At 40.9% G+C, this 20,248-nt stretch overlaps 1 protein-coding gene across 1 annotated transcript; it reads left to right on the plus strand.

Annotated features, from left to right (window-relative positions):
* The first annotated feature begins 520 nt into the window (after window positions 1-520).
* On the plus strand, window positions 521-19,158 carry PA2G4 (proliferation-associated 2G4). The gene is made up of 13 exons (XM_032209553.1): window positions 521-819; window positions 3,805-3,933; window positions 5,650-5,755; window positions 6,111-6,180; window positions 7,914-8,006; window positions 8,925-8,988; window positions 11,104-11,182; window positions 11,363-11,441; window positions 13,023-13,156; window positions 13,872-13,966; window positions 14,657-14,784; window positions 15,341-15,394; window positions 16,247-19,158. The coding sequence occupies exons 1-13, from the start codon at window positions 732-734 to the stop codon at window positions 16,310-16,312; spliced, it is 1,185 nt and encodes a 394-aa protein (XP_032065444.1). The 5' UTR covers window positions 521-731; the 3' UTR covers window positions 16,313-19,158.
* The last annotated feature ends 1,090 nt before the right edge of the window (window positions 19,159-20,248 follow it).

Genomic DNA, 20,248 nt, shown 5'->3' on the forward strand with positions numbered 1-20,248 from the left:
TGGGTGATAGGAACGATGAGACACCTAATAGTGATAATAATGCAGCCTTAGTGAATGGTTTGACAGTGTTGAGGGAATTAGTTGTTTAGCAGAGGATGGCGTTCGGGGAAAAAACTGTTCTTGTGTCTAGTTGTCTTGGTTTGCAGTGCTCTATAGTGTCGTTTTGAGGGTAGGAGTTGAAACAATTTATGTGATTACACGACCAAGGGAACGGCATTTCTGGGTTAACTCCCAGAGCAAAAAAAGAGCTCACCAAACGCCATGGCAAAGCAGCGGCCAGTCGCCAAAATAAAGAGAAAAGTCGGGCAATCAGGAGAAACGTCAGAGAACCAAAGGGGAAGAAGAGCACGCCTGTAAATCTCCTCCCTGGCCATTAAGAGGCGCTAATTCAGAAAAAAAAACCCGAAGAGGGCTCCGTTTTTTCCCGACGTGCCTCGCCAAACTTGCTCCGTCCTGGGCCCGACGGGAGTTGTAGTTCTTGGCCGCCGAGAGAGCGACTAGACTCGCTTCCCAGCGTGCCCTGCGCAAAGCCCGCGCGCTCGCTCTCTTCCAGCCTGTCTTGGTGAGGCGAGGCGGTGTCGGCGGCGTCGGCGAGCGCGGCAGCCACCACTACCACTACCACCACCGCCAGTACCGCCACCTCTTCCTCCTCCTCCTCCGCGGAGCGTGGAGAGGGAAAGCGCTTGAGGCGAGAGGAGGAGGCGGCGGCGGCGGCGCGGCTCGGTCCGACCATGTCGGGCGAGGAAGAAGCGGCCGAGCTGACGATCGCGGAAGACGTGGTGGTGAACAAGTACAAGATGGGGGGAGAGATCGCCAACCGTGAGTATGGGCCGGCGCCGGGGGAGGCTGGGACGGGGGTGGAGGGGCGTCCCCCAGCTGTCAGGGGAGCGCCAGGGACCGTGGCAGGGCAGGCGGCGGCGGATGGCGGGGGTGACAGAGAAGGGAAGGTGGGGAAGAGACCGCGGGAGTCCCGGGGGCGTATCTTGCCCGGCAGGACGGGAAGAAACCGGGTGGAAGTCGGGCTGGGGAGTCTTTGCTGGATCGGGGGGGGGGAGAAAGAGACCCATTTTTGTAGCTGTCCCATCTAGGACTAACACACACACACACACACACACACACACACACACACACACACACACACACAAAACCTCTTGGGGCGATTTTCCAGGAGAGTCCAGCTGCCTCGATCTCTCTCCTGTGTACTATGTATGTATGTATGCATGCATGTATGTATGTATGTATGTATATGTACACACGCACACACACATCTTTATGTTCTTTTTTTGGGGAGGGGTAACCTCCCCAAAACAAAAAACCACCTGGAAGGGAAATGTAATAGTTTTACTTGAATTAATCACCCTTGGGTTGGAGTGGGGGGGGCAAAAGAGGGACTTTCGCTTGCTTAACCTCGACTCCTTTGGTAATACTGTTAAAAAGGGGAATGATATCCGTCCTTTATTAGGGGGGCGGATTCTTTGGTGGGGGGAGGATCCTCGATCTCATCCCCCCCCCCACCGGGGAAGTTGCTGAATGGAGACGCCGACCTCCGAGAACTGCAAGGCACATGGTCTGGGACTTGCCATGTGCTGCTGCTACTGGCGCTCGCTTCTCTCTCCTCTCCTTCGCTCTCCTCCGACGTCCTGGCGGCCTCCCAGGTTCCCCCCCGCCCTTTTGTTTAAGGAAGAATGTCTGCTTCGGATCAGATCACCTTAAAACACAGCCACACACAAACCGTATTCTAGGAAGTCGATCATTAGGCCGGCGCGGAGATCGGCAAAGGGAAGTCTTTTATTACAGCTCAGCCATAACTTATGCCTCTGTTTGGGGAGATGGAGACTTTCCCTTTTAGCAAACCAAGTATGTATATATAGCACACTTGAGTTGTCCACCCCCTCCCTCCCCAGCCCCGGTGGTTTTTATAGTGCGAACAAACAGGCAGGGATAGATTGAGTAATCAAATACCTGGCTTGTTTCATTAGAGATACATCCTGCTTACCGTTTTTTTTTGTTTGTTTTCCTTTTAAATGTATTTTTTGCTCTGGCTAGAGAGCAAAAGCTTCAGACTTGGTCCACTTTCGCGTAACTGCTTGGTGCAGATGCACCATAGCAAATGTTACTAGGAAACATTCAAAAATCTCAAGAAAGGATGGAAGGCTTTAGCTGCAGATGTTAGCTTTACATTTGCTCACACAGTAAGAGAGACAGAGAGAGCTTAGTCTTATTTCTCAATCATATTTTTTTTTTACTGGGAGGTGGGGTTAGCTGTCCTTTCCTTTTTATATTGGAGTAACATAAAATAGATCATAACTTCACTAAAAAGGATGAATAGTATTTATACAGCCAATTGAGATCACCTACGTTGTTTTAAATTAGGTATTAACCTATATTTATTGATCACCTAAAATAATTTGGATGATCACAAAAAATATGTATCTGGCATTAGTTTTTACTACCAAGTATAAAATGTACTATCAAATGTGTTCAGTTTGGATTCTCTTGTGTTTTACATAAAATAATTATGTGTTCTTATTGCTAGATGTTGTTGAAACATTTATTTAATAGGGGTCTTATTTTAATGGAAATAAGCACCCAACAATTAACTAACCTGCAAAAAATAAATTACTTGCCTACTGGGAGAGACTAGTGGAAAATTGCTAGGTTTAGAAGAAGGGATTTTCCTCTTGTAGCAGTCTATTGGGTTTTTATAATTGGGCATGTATGGAATTTCATGCACTAATCCTACTGCAGCTCCTAAGAACCTATGCAGCTACTAAGATGCTTCTTAAATTCACACAACTACAAAGGCCCTCAAAACTGTGTAAGTTTAAATTGGGTGCGGAGTTTCTTGAGGGCAGAAAGATTGCCAGACTGGAAAAACTACCATAATGGGTTAGAGTGAGTTCTTAAAGATTTCACCATCCCTATGCATGTTTAATTCAGAGTGCTGAAAACATTTTAAAAAAGTTTTTACAATGCTTTGACATAGCTAGGTTCTCTTAATTCAATGCATACTAATTAAGATAGAATTTGATACATATTGAATGGGCAGTTGATGTGGACATACTGTCAAATCTGAATTCAAATGTTAAAATTATATTATGCAGTCTTATCATGTAGTCTTAATGGCATTGTATATTACATTTTGTGGCTTTCAATGTGCCTTGGGACTGCTATTACCAAAATTCTGTTGGAATCACAGTGCATTTCAGAATAGCATTATGCTGCATTTTTGAAGTGACAGAATGCTCTATTGTCCAAGATCTGACATAACCCATGTAAAGTTAATTATTGAACAGAACGCTCAAAGTTGGAAAACTAATTTTTCCTCAAGTGAAAGAAAGTAGGGGGAAATCATGGCCACAGAGTTGCAGTGTAAAGATAAATAATGTGTAAGTAAAAATAATTCATTGGCTATTTGCTGATGAGACAATCAGACAATCAGAGATGGCTGTTATAATTTTCAGAAAGACAACATGGGTTTTCTTTGTCTTTTTGAATTGTATCCTAATCAGGTTTGGGCTGAAGGAAGTTCTACTGATGTCAGTGGCGCTTTTTTAAAATAGGATGGATGCTTAAATATTAATTAAAGATGTCCTGAATATGTGGACCAGTATCGTTCAGTTAGAAGGAAAGAAAATTTTTTTTTTCAAGCAGACTGTATGCTGCTGATAATGAGGTGGATGAAAAATAAAACAACTACTGAAAGTGCACTTAGGGGCATCTTTCCCCCAATTTGGTGTCTCAAAATTCTGTGAAATTTTAAAATCTGTTAACATTAATTTGTATTTTTCTGTTGAACTCCAGGTGTCTTGCGTACTGTGGTAGAGGCAGCTAAATCTGGAGTGTCTGTCCTCAGCGTATGTGAGAAAGGAGATGTCATGATCATGGAAGAAACTGGCAAAATCTTTAAGAAAGAGAAAGATATAAAGAAAGGTATTATGCAGCTACAATATTTTTTAAACATATCAATTGTTCCCTATTTAAATTCTATTATTTTGTGCATTAAAGTATGTAGAGGTGTTGATGTTGGAATTAAGGGAATATAGCCAAAGTATTTAGTGTTACCAGGAAAGCCTACCCAGATTTCCATCTCTTAACTTTCTTTTTGGGAGTTTGTACTAGTTACTAGGCTGTAGAACTGAAGGGTAAAGTGTGATGTGGAGCGATGCATGCAACCACTTTTCTTAGATTTGCATGGCTGCCTTCTACAGCTGATGTGCAGTGCCCAGGAAAAGACACATTTGGCTCAAGATAGAAGTGTGCACAAAAAGAACAATGGTAGGGCCTTTTTGCTTCAAACTACAAACAAATCATATACTGGGGGTTTCTTACAAATCACTTCAAATCGATGGACCTCCTTTGATCTTTCTGACTTTCCTTTTCATCCTACTTTTCCTCATTTGCCATCCCTGCTGGCCTCGTGGTGAAAGTGGGGGCTTCTGTACAACGTATAGCCCTCCTTAATGTTCCAATGGCCATGTAAGCAACTGGCCTCTCTTTACTCACCTTTCACAACTTGCCATATTGCTGTTACTGATACAGGTGCACGTTGTTGTAAAGGAAATCTCTCAACTTTGGCTTTCTTTTTCTTTTAAATCCCCGCATGCAATATCTCTCCTTAAAATAGGCAGAGCAGTCTCTGAAGCAAAAGAACCTTATTTTATCTCAAATTGACGAATATGAAACACAGATCAGGCACTGATGTAATCTTTGAGGAAATGCCGTCCTAAAGACCGACATTGTTCAGAAATTTCCCAAAGATTTGTAACTTCTTCCTGGAAGGTGACATTCCATGCAGGAAGGGATCTTCCAAATTTTGGTGGAAGTGCAAAGACCAATGGAAGTTGACAGTCCTGGAGATACCTAGATCTTAAGACATGAAGGGCTTTAAAGGTGATAAGCAACACCTTGAATTATACTCACGTATGAAAACCAAACCACATCAATGTGGATTTTAAAGTAACATGAATGTGAGTCTTAGAGGCAAAGAATGTAAGCCTATTTAAAGCTTAATGGTATTATCTGGCCTATGTATTAGGAAGTAATCGGAAATGGGGTTCCTGATTTAAGTCAGTATCTTGAATGACTTTTCTTTGGTTCCAGAGAATAATATATTCTACTGTTTCAAACCAATGAACACTTGGAAAGCCACAATATTGAACAAAATAGGATTTATTTCCAATTGATCACGCAATAAGATTTCAGCAGTAGAGTGGCTGAATTCGCCTTCACCTCTTGACTGAGAGGTAGCTTCATCACATGCATTGTAATCTTTGGAAAGAGTCTGAAAAAATAGTTAATTCAGCTATTCATGGTTACACCTTAAAGTGTCTGTCTCTAAACATTGACCAAGCCAAAGAAGCTGTTGTTACAAGACAAGTTTGTGCAGCTTTAGTAAATACTGTATGCTCACAGTGTCAGCAGAAAAATAATAATTCAAACAGCAGTTTGTGGGGCAGATAAAGTTTCTGAATTATATGAAGATCCAGAGTAGGACTCCATTTATTTCTGTCTTGATTTAAACATGGATAAGCAAAACCAAGTCTCTAATAGTAATGTGATAAAATTTGTACAGTCAACTAATATATTTCAAGTTGGGAGATGTTATAGGACTAGTGTGAACTCACTGCTACTCCCTTTTTTGTGTAGGTATTGCCTTTCCCACAAGTATATCAGTAAATAACTGTGTCTGTCACTTCTCGCCCTTGAAGAGTGACCAGGATTACATCCTTAAAGATGGTGATTTAATAAAAATGTAAGTGCCTTTGATTAATTTTTTTTGCTAGTTTTTTACTTAATTCATTTACTGAACTGAGCTACACAAGATGAGCCTCTCTATGAGATTCAGAAATGTATCACTGACATATTGTGCAGGACTGCTATTGACATAATGTGGGTTTCCCATGACAGAGGCAGAATAAAGTTAGTTGGCTGTGCCCCTGCTTACCAAATCGTTGGTTTAGCTGCCAGAGGTTTTACTATAGTATGTTTGAGACCCTGAGGACAAGTAACTTCTACATACAAAATTTAAACCTTAGAATGTCACAAGAATCATCCTTGTTTCTCATCTTAAAAAACATTTTAAAGCTTTTCCCCTCTTTGTGTTGCAGTGACTTGGGAGTCCATGTGGATGGCTTCATAGCAAATGTAGCACATACCTTTGTCATTGAGGCATCGAAAGTAAGTGATTTGCATGCAGCTTTGAGAAATCACAAAGAGTCAAAGTGGATTTGTTCCGGTAGAGGGAATTTATATAAACGGCATCCCTAAGTAGAAAGAACTTGGGCTGGCGTTCTGTACGGATGGACACAGCAGTGGAAATGTCCTTGCCTTTCTCTCAGGTGTCTCTTTTTTAAAGAGTCTGTCCAGGAAAGGAATGAGAGATGGCCTTTCAAAAGGGCTGAGCCACCTTAGCCCGGGAAGCAGCAACAGAAAAGGGGAGGCCTATGTGCAGGCCAGAGAGGAAGAAGTCAGAGAAGGCCAGGATGAACATGGCAGAGGGATGGCGTGGACAACAGCCACAAACTCTGGCAGACACAAGGGAGTGTGGGGTGACCTGTGAACCCATGGAGGGATCTTGGGGAAAACAATAACCCAATTACTAACCCTGTTGTCAGGAAAAGGCGTTTGAAAGGCTTGCTAGGGAAAGCTAAACCCCAGTTCCACAGGAGAAGACCAAGGTCAACGTCACTTAGCGGAAAAGGAATCTAAAATATAATTAGAAAGGCAAAGAACACAGTGGTGCTTTAGGTTATCTATCGGCAGTGAATGCTCTTAAAGACCTAAGACATCAGCTGCCCTCTCTTGCCTTGCTTTTTGGCAGTGGGTTAGAAGAGGCTGCTAAAGAGGCAGGGAATAAAGCCAAGATCAAGTATAAACCAAAGGACAAAAAGAAATGTATCAAAATCAAAGTCAAGCACAGAACATGTAAGGGTTTCTAGACTAAGTCCCCTTTTGACTCTTTCCCCCTGGCTCAGCTAGTTTCCCCTACATCTAGCCCCCTAGGTATTTTGGAAAGGTACTTCATAAACATGATCTGAGATTAAGCTGGCTTAAGTTTGACTGTATAAACCATGTTGTAGGCATGTGAAACCATGGCTTTCAGGTTCTCTTTTGCTAAATGTCCATACTTAAGGTTTTTATTCAAGCAATTTGCTCCTAGTGACACTTCTTATCGGAAATGTTTATGCTGAGTGAATTTATCATCTGCCAGTGGCTGCCTCTATTAATGGGAGCGGTTGAATCTGTGTATAATGTTGATCTCTATCACTGCCCAAAAAAGCAAACAGCTATATTGATTGATCAGATATTATTCACAGCTTTTTGAAGGATTTGACCTATTCAGTTTGACCAAGGCAGTCAGGGAAAAAAAGATATCAAAATTATTAGAACCACAGATGGTAATGAATAATAAAAAATTAAGCATGAGTCATGCTGTGTTACATTAAGGTGTCTTGTTCTTCCAGTAAGTTGCTGCAGATATAGCAATAGGACATCTCTGAATTCATTCATTCGTTCGAATTTATTACAGTCATCCAACTCTAGTGGACTCAATGAAATAATTAAATCAGTCTAATAAAGAATAATGGCCATATGGATTATTTCTGTTTGTTGGCAGTTAAAATTTTTGAATCATAGGAGGTATTAATCTGGCATCAGAAGGATACTGGGGAAAATAATATCTCGTGGACCACAAATGTCTTGCAGGTCTTATGTGGCAAAGCATCTAAACCTAATGAAAATAAAGTTTCATATAGTCATGAAAGTCAGGGGGAAAAAATCACTTTTAACCAGGTTATATCTTAAACAGAATGTTTAAATCTGATAAGTTTTTCTTACATGTCAACTAAAATGTTCTCTTTTTTTCACTTTTAAAACGGATGCTTCTCTATTATTTTCTCTCCCCGTTTCAGGAAACTCCAGTGACGGGTCGCAAAGCTGATGTCATAAAAGCCGCTCACCTCTGTGCTGAAGCTGCCCTGCGCTTGGTCAAGCCAGGAAACCAGGTAAGGAGAGGCAGCTTTTCACATGGACTGTGGCAGTTTGAGGAAAGTGGCCAAGATTTTCCAGCTCCCATTCAAGCTTGAAATAATTCTGAATATACAAATAAGAAACTTGACTTGAAATGTGACTTGAAACGTCACTTCCGGTTTGCTCGTAGAGCCGATTTTCGACCTCTGGAGCCTTCAGGGAAGCCTGAAGGCTCTGGAGGTTGAAAATCGGCCCTATGGACAAACCGGAAGTCACAATTCCCGAACTTCTGGGTTCCCTGTAGGTCCATTTTTTTGCCCTCCGGAGGCTTTAGGGAAGCTCCTGAGGCCTCCGGTGGGGGAGGGCTATTTTCGCCCTTCCCAGGCTCCTAGAGAGCCTCTGGAGTATGAGGAAGGTGAAAAAACCACGGGAAAGGGGGGGTTTGTTGCTGATTGCGCGCATGCATGCACCCTGAGGGGGTCGTGCACATAGCATGGGTGTGTCCCCCCCCCCTCCCCGGTGCTCCCTCCGCTTTTGGCACGGCAGCCAAAAAAGGTTTGCCATCACTGTCCTAGGTTTTTATAAGCTTAGCTTTTCCCTTTAGCATCTGGCTCTTAAATTGGAAGCTTTTTTCCTTCTCTTAGAATATAGAACAACTTTTGTGTTACAGCTTTGGAGTTCATATTATAGTGTTAGGCCATGCACCCTTTGTAATTGATTGGACCTTTATGACCTCGCACAAATGTAATGCCTCTCTGCTGGTCCTTCAAGCATAGGCATCTTGCAGTTTTCAATGAGGAACTAAAAAAAATCACCTGTGCTTTAATGAACATTATAAATTCACATCCTATGTCATACATTTCTTTAAAGAGTGAAATAGGAAATAGGCTATTAGGCACAGTTTTTAATTGCATTATATAGTCCTATTTGAATGGTGTCCATATTCTTAACAGAATTCACAAGTAACGGATGCCTGGAACAAGATTGCTCATTCGTTTAACTGCACACCAATTGAAGGTAAGAGTTGGCTGGATGAAGAGTGAAGTTGGTGCAGAACAATACAGGTGGTTCTTGACTTAATGACTGTAATGGAGCTTGCCCATTATGGTCATAAGTTGTAACAGTCTTTGTGATTGCCTTGCTTAATGACCTCAAGCCCTGCTCTCCCGATTGCAGTTGTTAAATGACTGTATAGGTCATTAACTGGAGTACATGGGGCCTTGTGGGGGGAGGCCTAGCTCAGCCCAGCCCTGCAGCATGTCCCCAGCTTACATTGACCTACTCTGGGTTCCCACACACTGAGATGCACCATACTCCTCTTTCTGCCTAGCTGTATTCCCTCAGGCCTTGGGCCTGCTTCCCACCTCTCTGGGTCTCACACCCTCTTCCCCACCCCCCTGTCATGGAACTGGCCGCTTACTGTAAATCTCCTTTGGGAAGCAACCATTCAACTATGCTGTCTCCCTATATTATATAGTACAGAGACCATATAGTGCCATCCTGGAAGCAGGCCTCATTTTGGGAGTGGCTGCAAAGAATTGTTGCCACTCCAAAATGGAGCCTGCTTCCAGGATGGCACCACATACTTATGGAAGCTGCCTGGCAGATCAACTGGCTTTCCTTCCCAAAGGCTTCTTCCCATTCTTCTGGGTCTCACAACATCCTCCCCACCCCCATTACCGATCAGTCTATTTACCTTTTATTATAAATCTTTTGGAAGAAGCCACTGCGCCATGCAACCTTCCTACAAAGCTGTGGAGATCGTGTTGAGAAAGGACAACAGGTCGCTCTGCCCCTCAGCATCCTCACAGGCTGTGTGGCTGTCCCAAAAGCAGACACCATTTTGGGAGCAGCCACAACTAATGTTCCCCGCAGGGCCCCTGTGGAGAAGGAAGCAGAGCATGGGGTGACTTAGGGAGCGGGGGAGGCCTTGGGAGGCTCGGGGCAGGTGGGTTGCACCTGCACTAGGTCTCCCAGAATTTTCTTCATACCCGAGGTACTCCACTTAATGACTGCATAAGAGAAACCAGGGATGGGCAGGCTTCAATACAGTTGTAAGTAGAGGATTAACTTGCTGAGTGGTAACTTTGAACAGTGGCTGAATGCGGGATCCTAACCCAAGAACCACCTGTAACATGTTTAGAAATGCACTCATTGCATTAGTGAATACAGTCAGCTGCAGATTCCTATTACCATGCAATGTATATAGAAGGACCATGTTAAAAATGAACACAGTGCAATTGTGTTTACTTCACAAAAATGCTACATAAATGGGATGAAGGTGACACAAGCAACATGAAAGTGCAAAACCTTGTGGGGATGAAAAACAATGCAAGAGAACAAAAATGTGGTATAAAATATTATTGAATAGGAGTAGAAAAAGGGTGAAAACATTAGGATGTGTGAAGCACCTGGAGATTGGGGGAATAGGGAGAAGTTAAGACAATCTTAACTTAACAGATGTGCAAATGTCACATCATAGAGGCTGTGGCTGCCTTCGTAACAGCATTAGACTTGAGTTGTGTATCATTATTTAGGGCAATGAAATGTAAAGATGACCTCTGAATAATTTCAAAGAATTTTACTGCCAACTACCAGTAGCAACAATATCGCATTTTCCTGCATCAGCTTTGATTTGATAATGAGTATAGCCAGACATTTAAGCAAAAATGTATTTCCGGTATTAGTTTTGATTTCAAAACACAGGATCGTATCATGTAAGCCTCCCTTACAGTGGTGGGTTCTGGATCCCGTTCCAACCGGTATGCCCAGCGTCGTCCACATGGACGGGCGCAGCACACACACACACACACACACACACACACACACACACACACATCTGTGATGCTCCAGCTGCTCAATAGAGCGTCACGCAGGTGCTGTATGCACCGTGCGCAGAAGCGCCAAAGACTTAAAAGACCGGTAAGGAGCTTGGGTGGGCCCTCCGGAGCACCTTACCGGGACAGTATCCAGTGCTCTGGACAGGCTCGGGTGGGCCCTCCGGAGCACTTTACTGGAACGGTATCCGGTGCTCCGGGCAGACTCCGGTACGCTCGTACCGGGGCATACCGCCTGCAACCCACCACTGCTCCCTTACAATACCAATACTAACATAAGCTCTTTTCTTGTTAGGGATGCTATCACACCAGCTAAAACAGCATGTGATAGATGGAGAGAAGACCATCATCCAGAACCCTACAGACCAACAAAGGTATGATACAATTTAAAACTGATGCTCACCCGTTTTGAGAATGATTTGTGGGGTATTTGTTTAAATGAATGTTGATGGGAAATGAAATGGAATACATGATTTTCAATTCGTGTATTATTCTGCAACTTTCCACACCCTATTTGGATGGAAATGGTCTTTATACGTTTATTCCTTATCCAGAAAGGACCATGAAAAAGCAGAGTTTGAGGTTCATGAAGTATATGCCATTGATGTTCTTATCAGCACTGGAGAAGGAAAAGTAAGTCTTTTTTATATCTTACCTGTAAGTGGATATTCCAAAGACACCCAACCTCATATAATAATATATATTCCTGACTGGCTTGCTTGGCCTAATGTCTTGGAAAATCCACAAGTTGCTAATTCCTGCTGAATTAATGAAAGTTAACAGAGTGGTTGGTTTCTGTGTTGGACTCCCTCCTGACGTATTGACCAGGATATTCAGATGCTCAAAGACTGTGCTATTCTGTTATACAGTCCCAGTGTTTCAAGAAAGGCAATAAATTTGATCCTGCCATATTTCCATACAATATTTAAATGTTACTCATGACGTGGTTGCTATACATCTGCATGAGAAACACACTGATTGGCTAGAATAGCAAATTTGGCTGAAGAACCAGAAACTTCAGAACAAGTTGAACAACAATAGATCAAAGTATTATTCTAAGTCATATGGTAGAAGAATAATTCTTTGGTTCTCAAGATTCCCTTTATGCCACTTTTGTAATTTGCAAGCAGCTTCTGATTCATTATGGTGAAAAATATTAAATACTTATAGATCACTGTCTTTTTGCACTCACAGCAAACAGAGGATTTTTTTTGGCTGCAATTTCTATTCTAAGAAGAGGCTGCATCCTGGCCTGTTTTAAATTTAATCTTTTATATCCGCTCCCTAATTCAAGCTCTAAGAAAAAGTGAATTTTCTGCCCAGTATCTGTTTTGGTTTATGCTGATGATACAGCCATTCATTTCTGAAACAAATTGATCTTCAACAGACCACAAGCCTTAAATACTTATTGCAGGGAAGAAAAATTAGAAATTAATTAAACAAATGCCATATTCACAAAATTGGGTGCAGATGACCTTTATGAAGAGAAACTGAACAGCAATCAGACTGAGCAAAAAAATCCTTTAACTACATTGTGTTAAATGTTTCAGTATTTGGGATTACTTCATCTCACACAAAATGTTCAATGCTGTAATTTGATTTGCCAACCAGCGTAGAAATCACAGAGGCACCGGCAAATCATTTTTTAAATGTCTTGCCAAGAAAACTGCAGGGACGTGTCCTGGCAGTCTGTTAGAATGTAACATGACTGAACGGAAGAGAAAAAAATTGAAATAATTGTGTTTCCTTGCAATCATACTTTTGGGGGACAACATACTGAGCTTGTGGTGCACAAATCTATACCTAACATGTTGCAAAAAATGGAGGCAATTCAATCCAAGTTTTTAATAGCAATACTTCATGACCCACATTGTCTTCAAGCATGAGCTTGAGGCTCACATTGGATTGTGTGTCAATCAAGGCCTGCATGAGGATTAGCCAATTGCAATACCGGCTAAAACTAATTTTGGCGGGAAAGATCTCTGCCCAGTTCACAAATTGTTATTTGTATGTTTTACATACCAGTTAGGTCTACTATTCTAAATGAATAAGCTGGGAAATTCACTTACATTGGGAATGATTCTATAAAATCAAAATTGTATTTCAGAAAGGTTGGGATTTTTTTTTCTCCTCTCTTGCCATATGGTTGCCCTCACAAGAGTAAACCTGAGACTGTTGCTGGAACTGTTATGAATTACCCTTGTTTGTTTTTAGGCCAAGGATGCTGGGCAAAGAACTACCATTTACAAAAGGGACCCTTCCAAACAGTATGGTTTGAAAATGAAAACTTCCCGTGCCTTTTTTAGTGAGGTGGAGAGACGATTTGATGCTATGCCTTTCACTCTCAGGTTTGTATGTAACTCTCAATAGCAGGCCTTCCCCTTGACTACTCAACCGTTGAACAATTCTTGCCATTGAATAGTTTCTGCTCAATCTAAAACAAAATAGTAAGTTATATTGTAAAAGGCAGTTTTTTTTAAATTGCATAGCTCAGGGATATGAAGGTTGATGAGGCTAGCTTGTGGTTAAGCAGCATAACAGCATAACAGCTGAAGGAACATAAGAGATTGTATAAGGGAAGTACACTAACTAGGTGCGCTAGTTTACTAAACTGGAGTTGTGTAATCATGAATCAACAAACTGATTGAGGACATTGGCACAATATGCCAAAATAAATAAACTACATTGTGACTTAATGCAATTATGAACAAAGCTCCTTACAAGTTATGAAGGAGTCTAGTACTTTATTCAGTCCTCTTTCTGGCTGGTATGAAAACTTCCCGGGTCTTTTTTTAGTGACGTGGAGAGACAATTTGATGCTATGTCTTTCACTCTCAGGCAGTGTCCAAATCAAATTTGCAGTCATAAAGGCTAGAGAAGGTAAGCTTCCTTTGGAGCTGAATCCTGTGGCTGGTGCCAAGTTGTTTACTTGGATAGATGCAGGATTCTTTGCAGTTTGGAGCCAGCTTATTTTCCTGAAAAGACTAACATAATTGTTGAGTAATCAGAAAACCCCGAAAGATGAATGGTTGGATTCTGAATCTGTTCTTCTGTTTCCCACAGGGCATTTGAGGATGAAAAGAAGGCCAGGATGGGTGTAGTAGAATGTGCCAAACATGAGCTGCTCCAGCCCTTTAACGTCCTCTATGAGAAAGAAGGTGAATACTTGCTGCTGAATGTCAGAGCTATTTTGGTCTTGCATCAGGCTAGACAGTTTCCTTCCAGAGGCAGTTGCTAAGCATTGCAGTGCAGGATGAGAAACCATTGGCCTTTCAGGTGTTCCTGGAACCTTCCAGGATCCCTAATCACTGACCAAGCTGCTTTGGAAAATAGGAAAAGGGGGTGGTGGTGTCTAATTTGTGAGAGCCCTGAAATCCGGTGTAACTAGGACTTCCCTTCCTTGGCAAAATTGGAAGAGGCTTGTTTCCATAGTTCAGCGAGGCTTGGCACATTTTAAAGCAAAAGGGCATCTTAAGCCTGAGATAATAATACCAGTGATAGAACTTACGACCGTGGCGGAAGGGGAGGAATTCATGGTAGTTGCAAGTTATAATTGAGCATTTGCCAGCCAGGTTTGTGGCTTTTGGCTCAGGGGCAATGATATCTCGGGCCAATAAGCAGACAAGAAAAGTGCTGCTCAGATAGAAACCTGCACAAAATGCTGCCTTGAATTGATCAAACTTTAGAGGCATGGAACCGATTCATTTTCCTTGTGGGAAGAGATGGGGCAGAACAAAAGTAATGTGATCTTTTGGTGCATTTTGTTTTCTTGCTGTGCGTTCACCTTGTTGCTAATGGTTGCTTGTCTTGCTCTCTTGTCAATTCTTTACTCCCCTCCCTCTGACTAGGAGAGTTTGTGGCACAGTTTAAGTTCACGGTGCTTTTAATGCCCAACGGCCCCATGAGAATAACCAGTGGCCCCTTTGAGCCTGAACTCTACAAATCAGAATTTGAAGTTCAAGATGCCGATCTGAAGGTCAGTTAACAACTACTGTGCTCCTGTAAGACTCAAAGTCACAAGAACAAAATTTGTCGTAGCGAAGGGAATGGTTTGAATTTCCTATTCTGGCGGTAAAAACACCATGCTATAAATATTCATTATTCTCCCACACTTATTTAACGTGTGTAACATATCCAAATTTCATAAATTCAGATCAGTAGGCATATCAGTGCCACTATGCTGAATTCACCAGAACTGGTGAAAATTGTTTTGAATTAAAATTAAACATTTTTCCTGTCTTAAGTTAGTTTATATTGTGAATTATATAACCATTAAAAAAAAGAGATATCCACTGACTCTTCCAGGTTTTTCTAGTCATGTCTACTATCCAATAATTCTCTGCAAATAGGTGAAAATTGAAGCCGCTGACTCCAAGGGTCCTGTGGCCTTGCTCCTTGTGATTCCAAGTGTTAAACATTCTAGGGCTGGTTACATTCCTATAGGGTTGGCAGGAATTTCTTTGTTGTCTTAGAACAAACCAGAATAACCTATTAGGTATCTTCACTCCAGATATTTTTTCCTCTTTTTCTAGGCACTCCTACAAAGCTCAACAAGCCGTAAAGCCCAAAAAAAGAAGAAAAAGAAGGTAACTTGGCTCTGGGATGCATGGTGATGTAACTCGGTTGAGCTCCTGCAAGTAGTGACAACTCAAATATTTTTATGCCTTGGATCATTCTTACCAGAGCTTCTGCCTCTGAGTAGATTGTTAAGTGTAATATGTAATCCATACGGTGTTATGTTATATAATGTTGCCTAGTTCTGTAGACCTAATTGAGTCAAGTGACTTGGAAGATTGGGAAAGCTTGCTAACTCCAGGATAAATGAGGTGTAATCATTTAATAACCTCTGGCAAATTAACTATACTTGATTCTGGGACAGGGCTGTTAGACTCATGGCCTGCAGGCCTGATGTGTCACGCACTGGCCACGCCCAATTTAGCAAAGGGGGGAAAAGTCATGACACATTACGTGATGCCGCCTTGACGACATGAGTTTGACACCCCTGTTCTAGGAGGTATAGTTGAAAAGAAATGATGTCATTAGATAAGTTTTAATATACTTGGATTTGCAGAAGTATAAAGTGGTAGGACCAGTTGCACAAAGAGGATTTCCAACTGTAGATGGAGTGGGGCTTTCCATCAGCAGTTGCTGACCCTTGGCTGAGCACCAAAAAGCTAAGATAGTTTGAAAGATCGAAAGGAAATCTCAGCCGTAGGTTAAGACTATGAAGAATTCCAGAAGAGGCAATCCATTTCCATATCATGCCAGGAAAACATGGATGCAGACCTGTAATCCACCAGGAGTCCAGCTTCACGTGTTATCTGTCTGAGTGTGTGACACAGTCTCCCATGTACATAGAATAACTCACATCTTTGGATCTCACCAAAGGCAGAACTGCTTTAAACTTCATACAGTTGACTCTCTCTTTGTTTATTCAGGCCTCCAAGAATGCGGAGAATGCCACAACAGGGGAAACAGCAGAAGACAATGAGGCTGGCGACTGAATGGTTCTGCTTTCCTCTGCCTCACACCTGATTCTTTCTCTCACATGCCCCCCTCTAACAGGAGAAACGAACATCCCTTCATTGGCTATTTGTCTCATAGGACCACAGGACAAACAGCCTGGACTTCCCACAACGTGCAACCAGCTGAGATTGACGGCCACTAAGGGAGGAGTCTCTTGGCCACTTCAGAATACTTTTAAATGTGTGAAATAATAAAATCAGGAGTAAAAAAACAGTCTACATTCACTCTTTCTAGCCTTTGATACTACTTGTGCTCCTTAGAAGTGAGCAAATGCAGTTCTCAGCAAGAGCGGGAGCTTTCTTTCTGGCTCCATCTCTCTCTCTCTTTCCCTCTTAAAGGTACTTTAACTCTTCTGAAAAATCCTTCGACATCTTTGCAATTAATTCTACATGCAAAAACTCAGTTCCTGACTTTAGAATTGTATTACATGCAGCTAGTATAACTTGCACGTCACTGCTTTTTTCAATGTTTAGGCAGTTTTCCCCTCTTAAAAGGCTAGGATGTTTCTTAAGTTACTAAGGAGGGGTGTCTTTTTTTACAAACCCCAACAAGATATTTTAATTTTTGCAGACAGGCTCTTTGAAGATTATTCTGTTCCTCTAGGCAGCGTCATTGTGTGTCTACAGAATTATTTTTCATTTGGTTATATACTACTGTTGGTTTCAATTCTCATCCCAGAACAAAAATAGGTTAATTAACCACCTAGTAAAATCTTTTCCAGGCTCCAGAAGTAATAAAATCTGATTTAATGGGAGCTCTTTGATGTTTTTTTAAAACATTTTTTGTGCATTTGCATTTACTTATCCTACACACATTTGCCTTTTCATTACTAAAACCTTTCATTGTATTGATGTACGTGATGACAGGATTTTTCAGAAGAATTCCTCTCTATAGTTTTTACATGAATGAATGGTATGCTACAGAATTGGTTGAACCTGAAATTGACTCCATTTGTGAGAATCTCTTTTTATAGTATGTCTTTCTAAATTGTCCATTTCAATTGTATATGATTGTGTGGGATGCTTTTTTTTTCTATGTTATTCCAAACCAGGTTCTTGTCTACACCCTTAATGTAGCTGAATGGATTTCTATAAAACTGTTTTGTGCTGAATGGCAGGCAATATACCCTTCTGTCCAGTATACCTGGACTTTAGCATTTAGCAGTCTCAGTTACTACCAAAGTTTAAGACCATCAAAGGAATTTTAGATGTGTCTTTTTTTCTGGTTTCTTCCCCCCCCCCCCTTTTGTCGGTATGTGTAAACTTCTACTTAAGTTTCTAGAGTGCTTGCCTGCTTTGTTGTAAGGATCACTTTCAATGCTGATTTTGGAAAGTACAATGGGGAATGTGTTGAGTGGAGATTGAATCATACAGAAGTAATGAGCTTGGAGGGGATCATGCACAAGACTTGCAATGAACTGCCAATTTAATTCTAAACTGCTCCCAATTGTGAACCATGAATTTAAGAGAGGTGGGGTGGGATGGGAGAATACCTTTTGTTCCTCGCAGGGAGCATTTATAAGTAATGTTTTCTTATTTCCCTTCCTTTATAGTTCAGCCACATTACCAGTTTATAAACCACTAAGGTTGCAGTTTATTTAATTTTTCATCTTTCTTTTGAAAAACTATAAAGCAATTGTATCCCTTGGTTTAAAAAAAAATGCAGTTGGAAATTTTTGAAGAAAATTCCCACAAACTGTTCTGTAACTGTTTTTTTTTTCAAATAAAATTGATTAGTGATACCCATGGATAGATTAATGGGTCTGCTATGTTGAAGGGGTGGAGGAGTCTGAAATTTGAAATATACTTGAAGAAATGTCTGCTTTTATGCACTTAAGTAACTGAAAACACGAAGAGTTGATTAATCTTACTACCTACCAGATTCTTCCCATTTTTGAACATCTGAAGATGTGTAATGCTAGGTTTCTTATTCAAGCATTATGCTTGATTCATTGAATATTCTACAATGCATTTAAGAAAATAAGCTTATTTTCCTCCTATTTAAAAAGTTTCCTTTTCTGATATTTTGCTTGCTTTCCCCCTCCCCCCCATTTTTTAGGAAGAAAAATCATTTAATTCTGGCATTAAGTACAGTTTTTCTTTGTTTTGGCTAATTCTGTTTGCAACAAAATTCTTGGTCCTGACCATACATTTTTTCATACATCAACAATAGAGCTCAATACATCTTACATTTCCACCATTAGATCAACTAACTCCTCAGTAGTTACTAATCCTAGAAAAAAGCAATGCCAACTTTAACTTAACTAATGGAAAGAAATCATTTTAGTCCTATGCTATAAATTTGGTTAAGTGTTGTAGTGCACAAAATCACACATGATGACTTACCAGTTAATTACACAAATTTATTGGTAAGTGGCTACTTCCAACTTCTAATAACTGCCAATGTATAAGGAAGCAGCCTATTTCTTTGACAGCTTGTATTGTTCCTGCTGGTCTTTTATTTTTCACAATTCCAACCAAAGGGCTTCACAGCACAGTTGAATTCAATGCACCATAGAGCTGTTCAATTTGGTTTTAATGCAGGTCGAATGAAGACCTCTGTTGGGAATCTGTTTCTAACTTTTGAAGTGCCTTTATGAGTCTTGAATAGAATGTAATTTAATTACTGACTTGTTTCTATACAGGAAATTGGGAAGCTCCCAACATGAATTTTGTTTTGGGTTATCAGCCAACCTTACTGTGTCTGTCTTGAATATCAGTGTTATGATCACTAGGTTTAGTAATAATATTTTCAAGCTCTTTTTGACTGCCCTGTACTAGAAATGTAGATTTCAATAAAGCACTTCATTGTAATTGGGCTTCAACCCAATGTGCTATGTTATTTATTTGCTCCTTTCCATCTCTGATTGTACAAGGCGGATGCTGTATCTTAATGTTGAGCTTTTTTAGATGGCCTAAAATCAATGGGGCCGCTAGGCTTTAGTTATTATATTTCTCTCTTTTCACAAGGTAATATTTCCTCCCTCTGATTCATCTTTGCAATAACCCTGTAATATAACTGATCTAGTTATTGATTGGATTCACATTGTAGTTTGGGTTTCAGAGTTTTGTTAACTCTTTAAGCTACTTTAAGCCATAATATAGCATGTGAACCCATTTTCCCAGTAAGCTTTGTAAGTTAGTAGTGATTTAAATTCAGATTCTGAGTATTTAATACTGCATTATATGTTCGATATCTGGATTCTAATTCCAGGTTGAACCATGACTTGTGATTTGAAAGATCTCATTTGTTTCATTTGCACCCTGAAACAAAACAAATCATGCTTTCCTACGGGAACCCAGCCCATGAGTTATCATTTGTTTTAGTGTGATCTGTGAACCTCTCCCCAAAATTGAGCTAATTCAATATAATTAACCACTTGTAAAAGTAAGGAACAAATATTCAATTTGAGTAGGATTGCAGAGATGCTTAGTAAATAAGCTAACTATTGTGTTTACAGTATTTAGAAGTTTTATGGATAAGGAACTCATTGCAGCTGAGAAATTGTGCAAAATGGAAATGGGGATATGTGTGGTTCTACCTGAGTCTATCTTGGTCATAACTCTAGTGGGCAAGTCACCATGGTCAGGGGCAAGTTTCTAATTACCCATGGAATTAAGCAGGTTATTGGATCCCTCGGTCAGCCCAACCAATTGTGTTCAGGAGAGACTCTTATATCTGAGAAAAGGCAGGGTACAAATACCAAAATCATTATTATGCATTTAGAATAGCAAGTTCAGTTAATAGCTGACATCTGCATTGATGCAGCTTACAAGCTCCCCACTAGCTCATCACTAGATTGCATTGAGGCTGGAGCAAGTAGTATGGCCCTATTCAGGCCTGGATCCTGAAGCACAGTATTGTATCAAATATCTGAAACAGGCAGTGTAAGCAACCTTCCTACAGCCCTCTCT

The sequence above is a fragment of the Thamnophis elegans genome, chromosome 2 (assembly GCF_009769535.1).
Source record: "Thamnophis elegans isolate rThaEle1 chromosome 2, rThaEle1.pri, whole genome shotgun sequence".
NCBI lineage: Eukaryota > Metazoa > Chordata > Lepidosauria > Squamata > Colubridae > Thamnophis > Thamnophis elegans.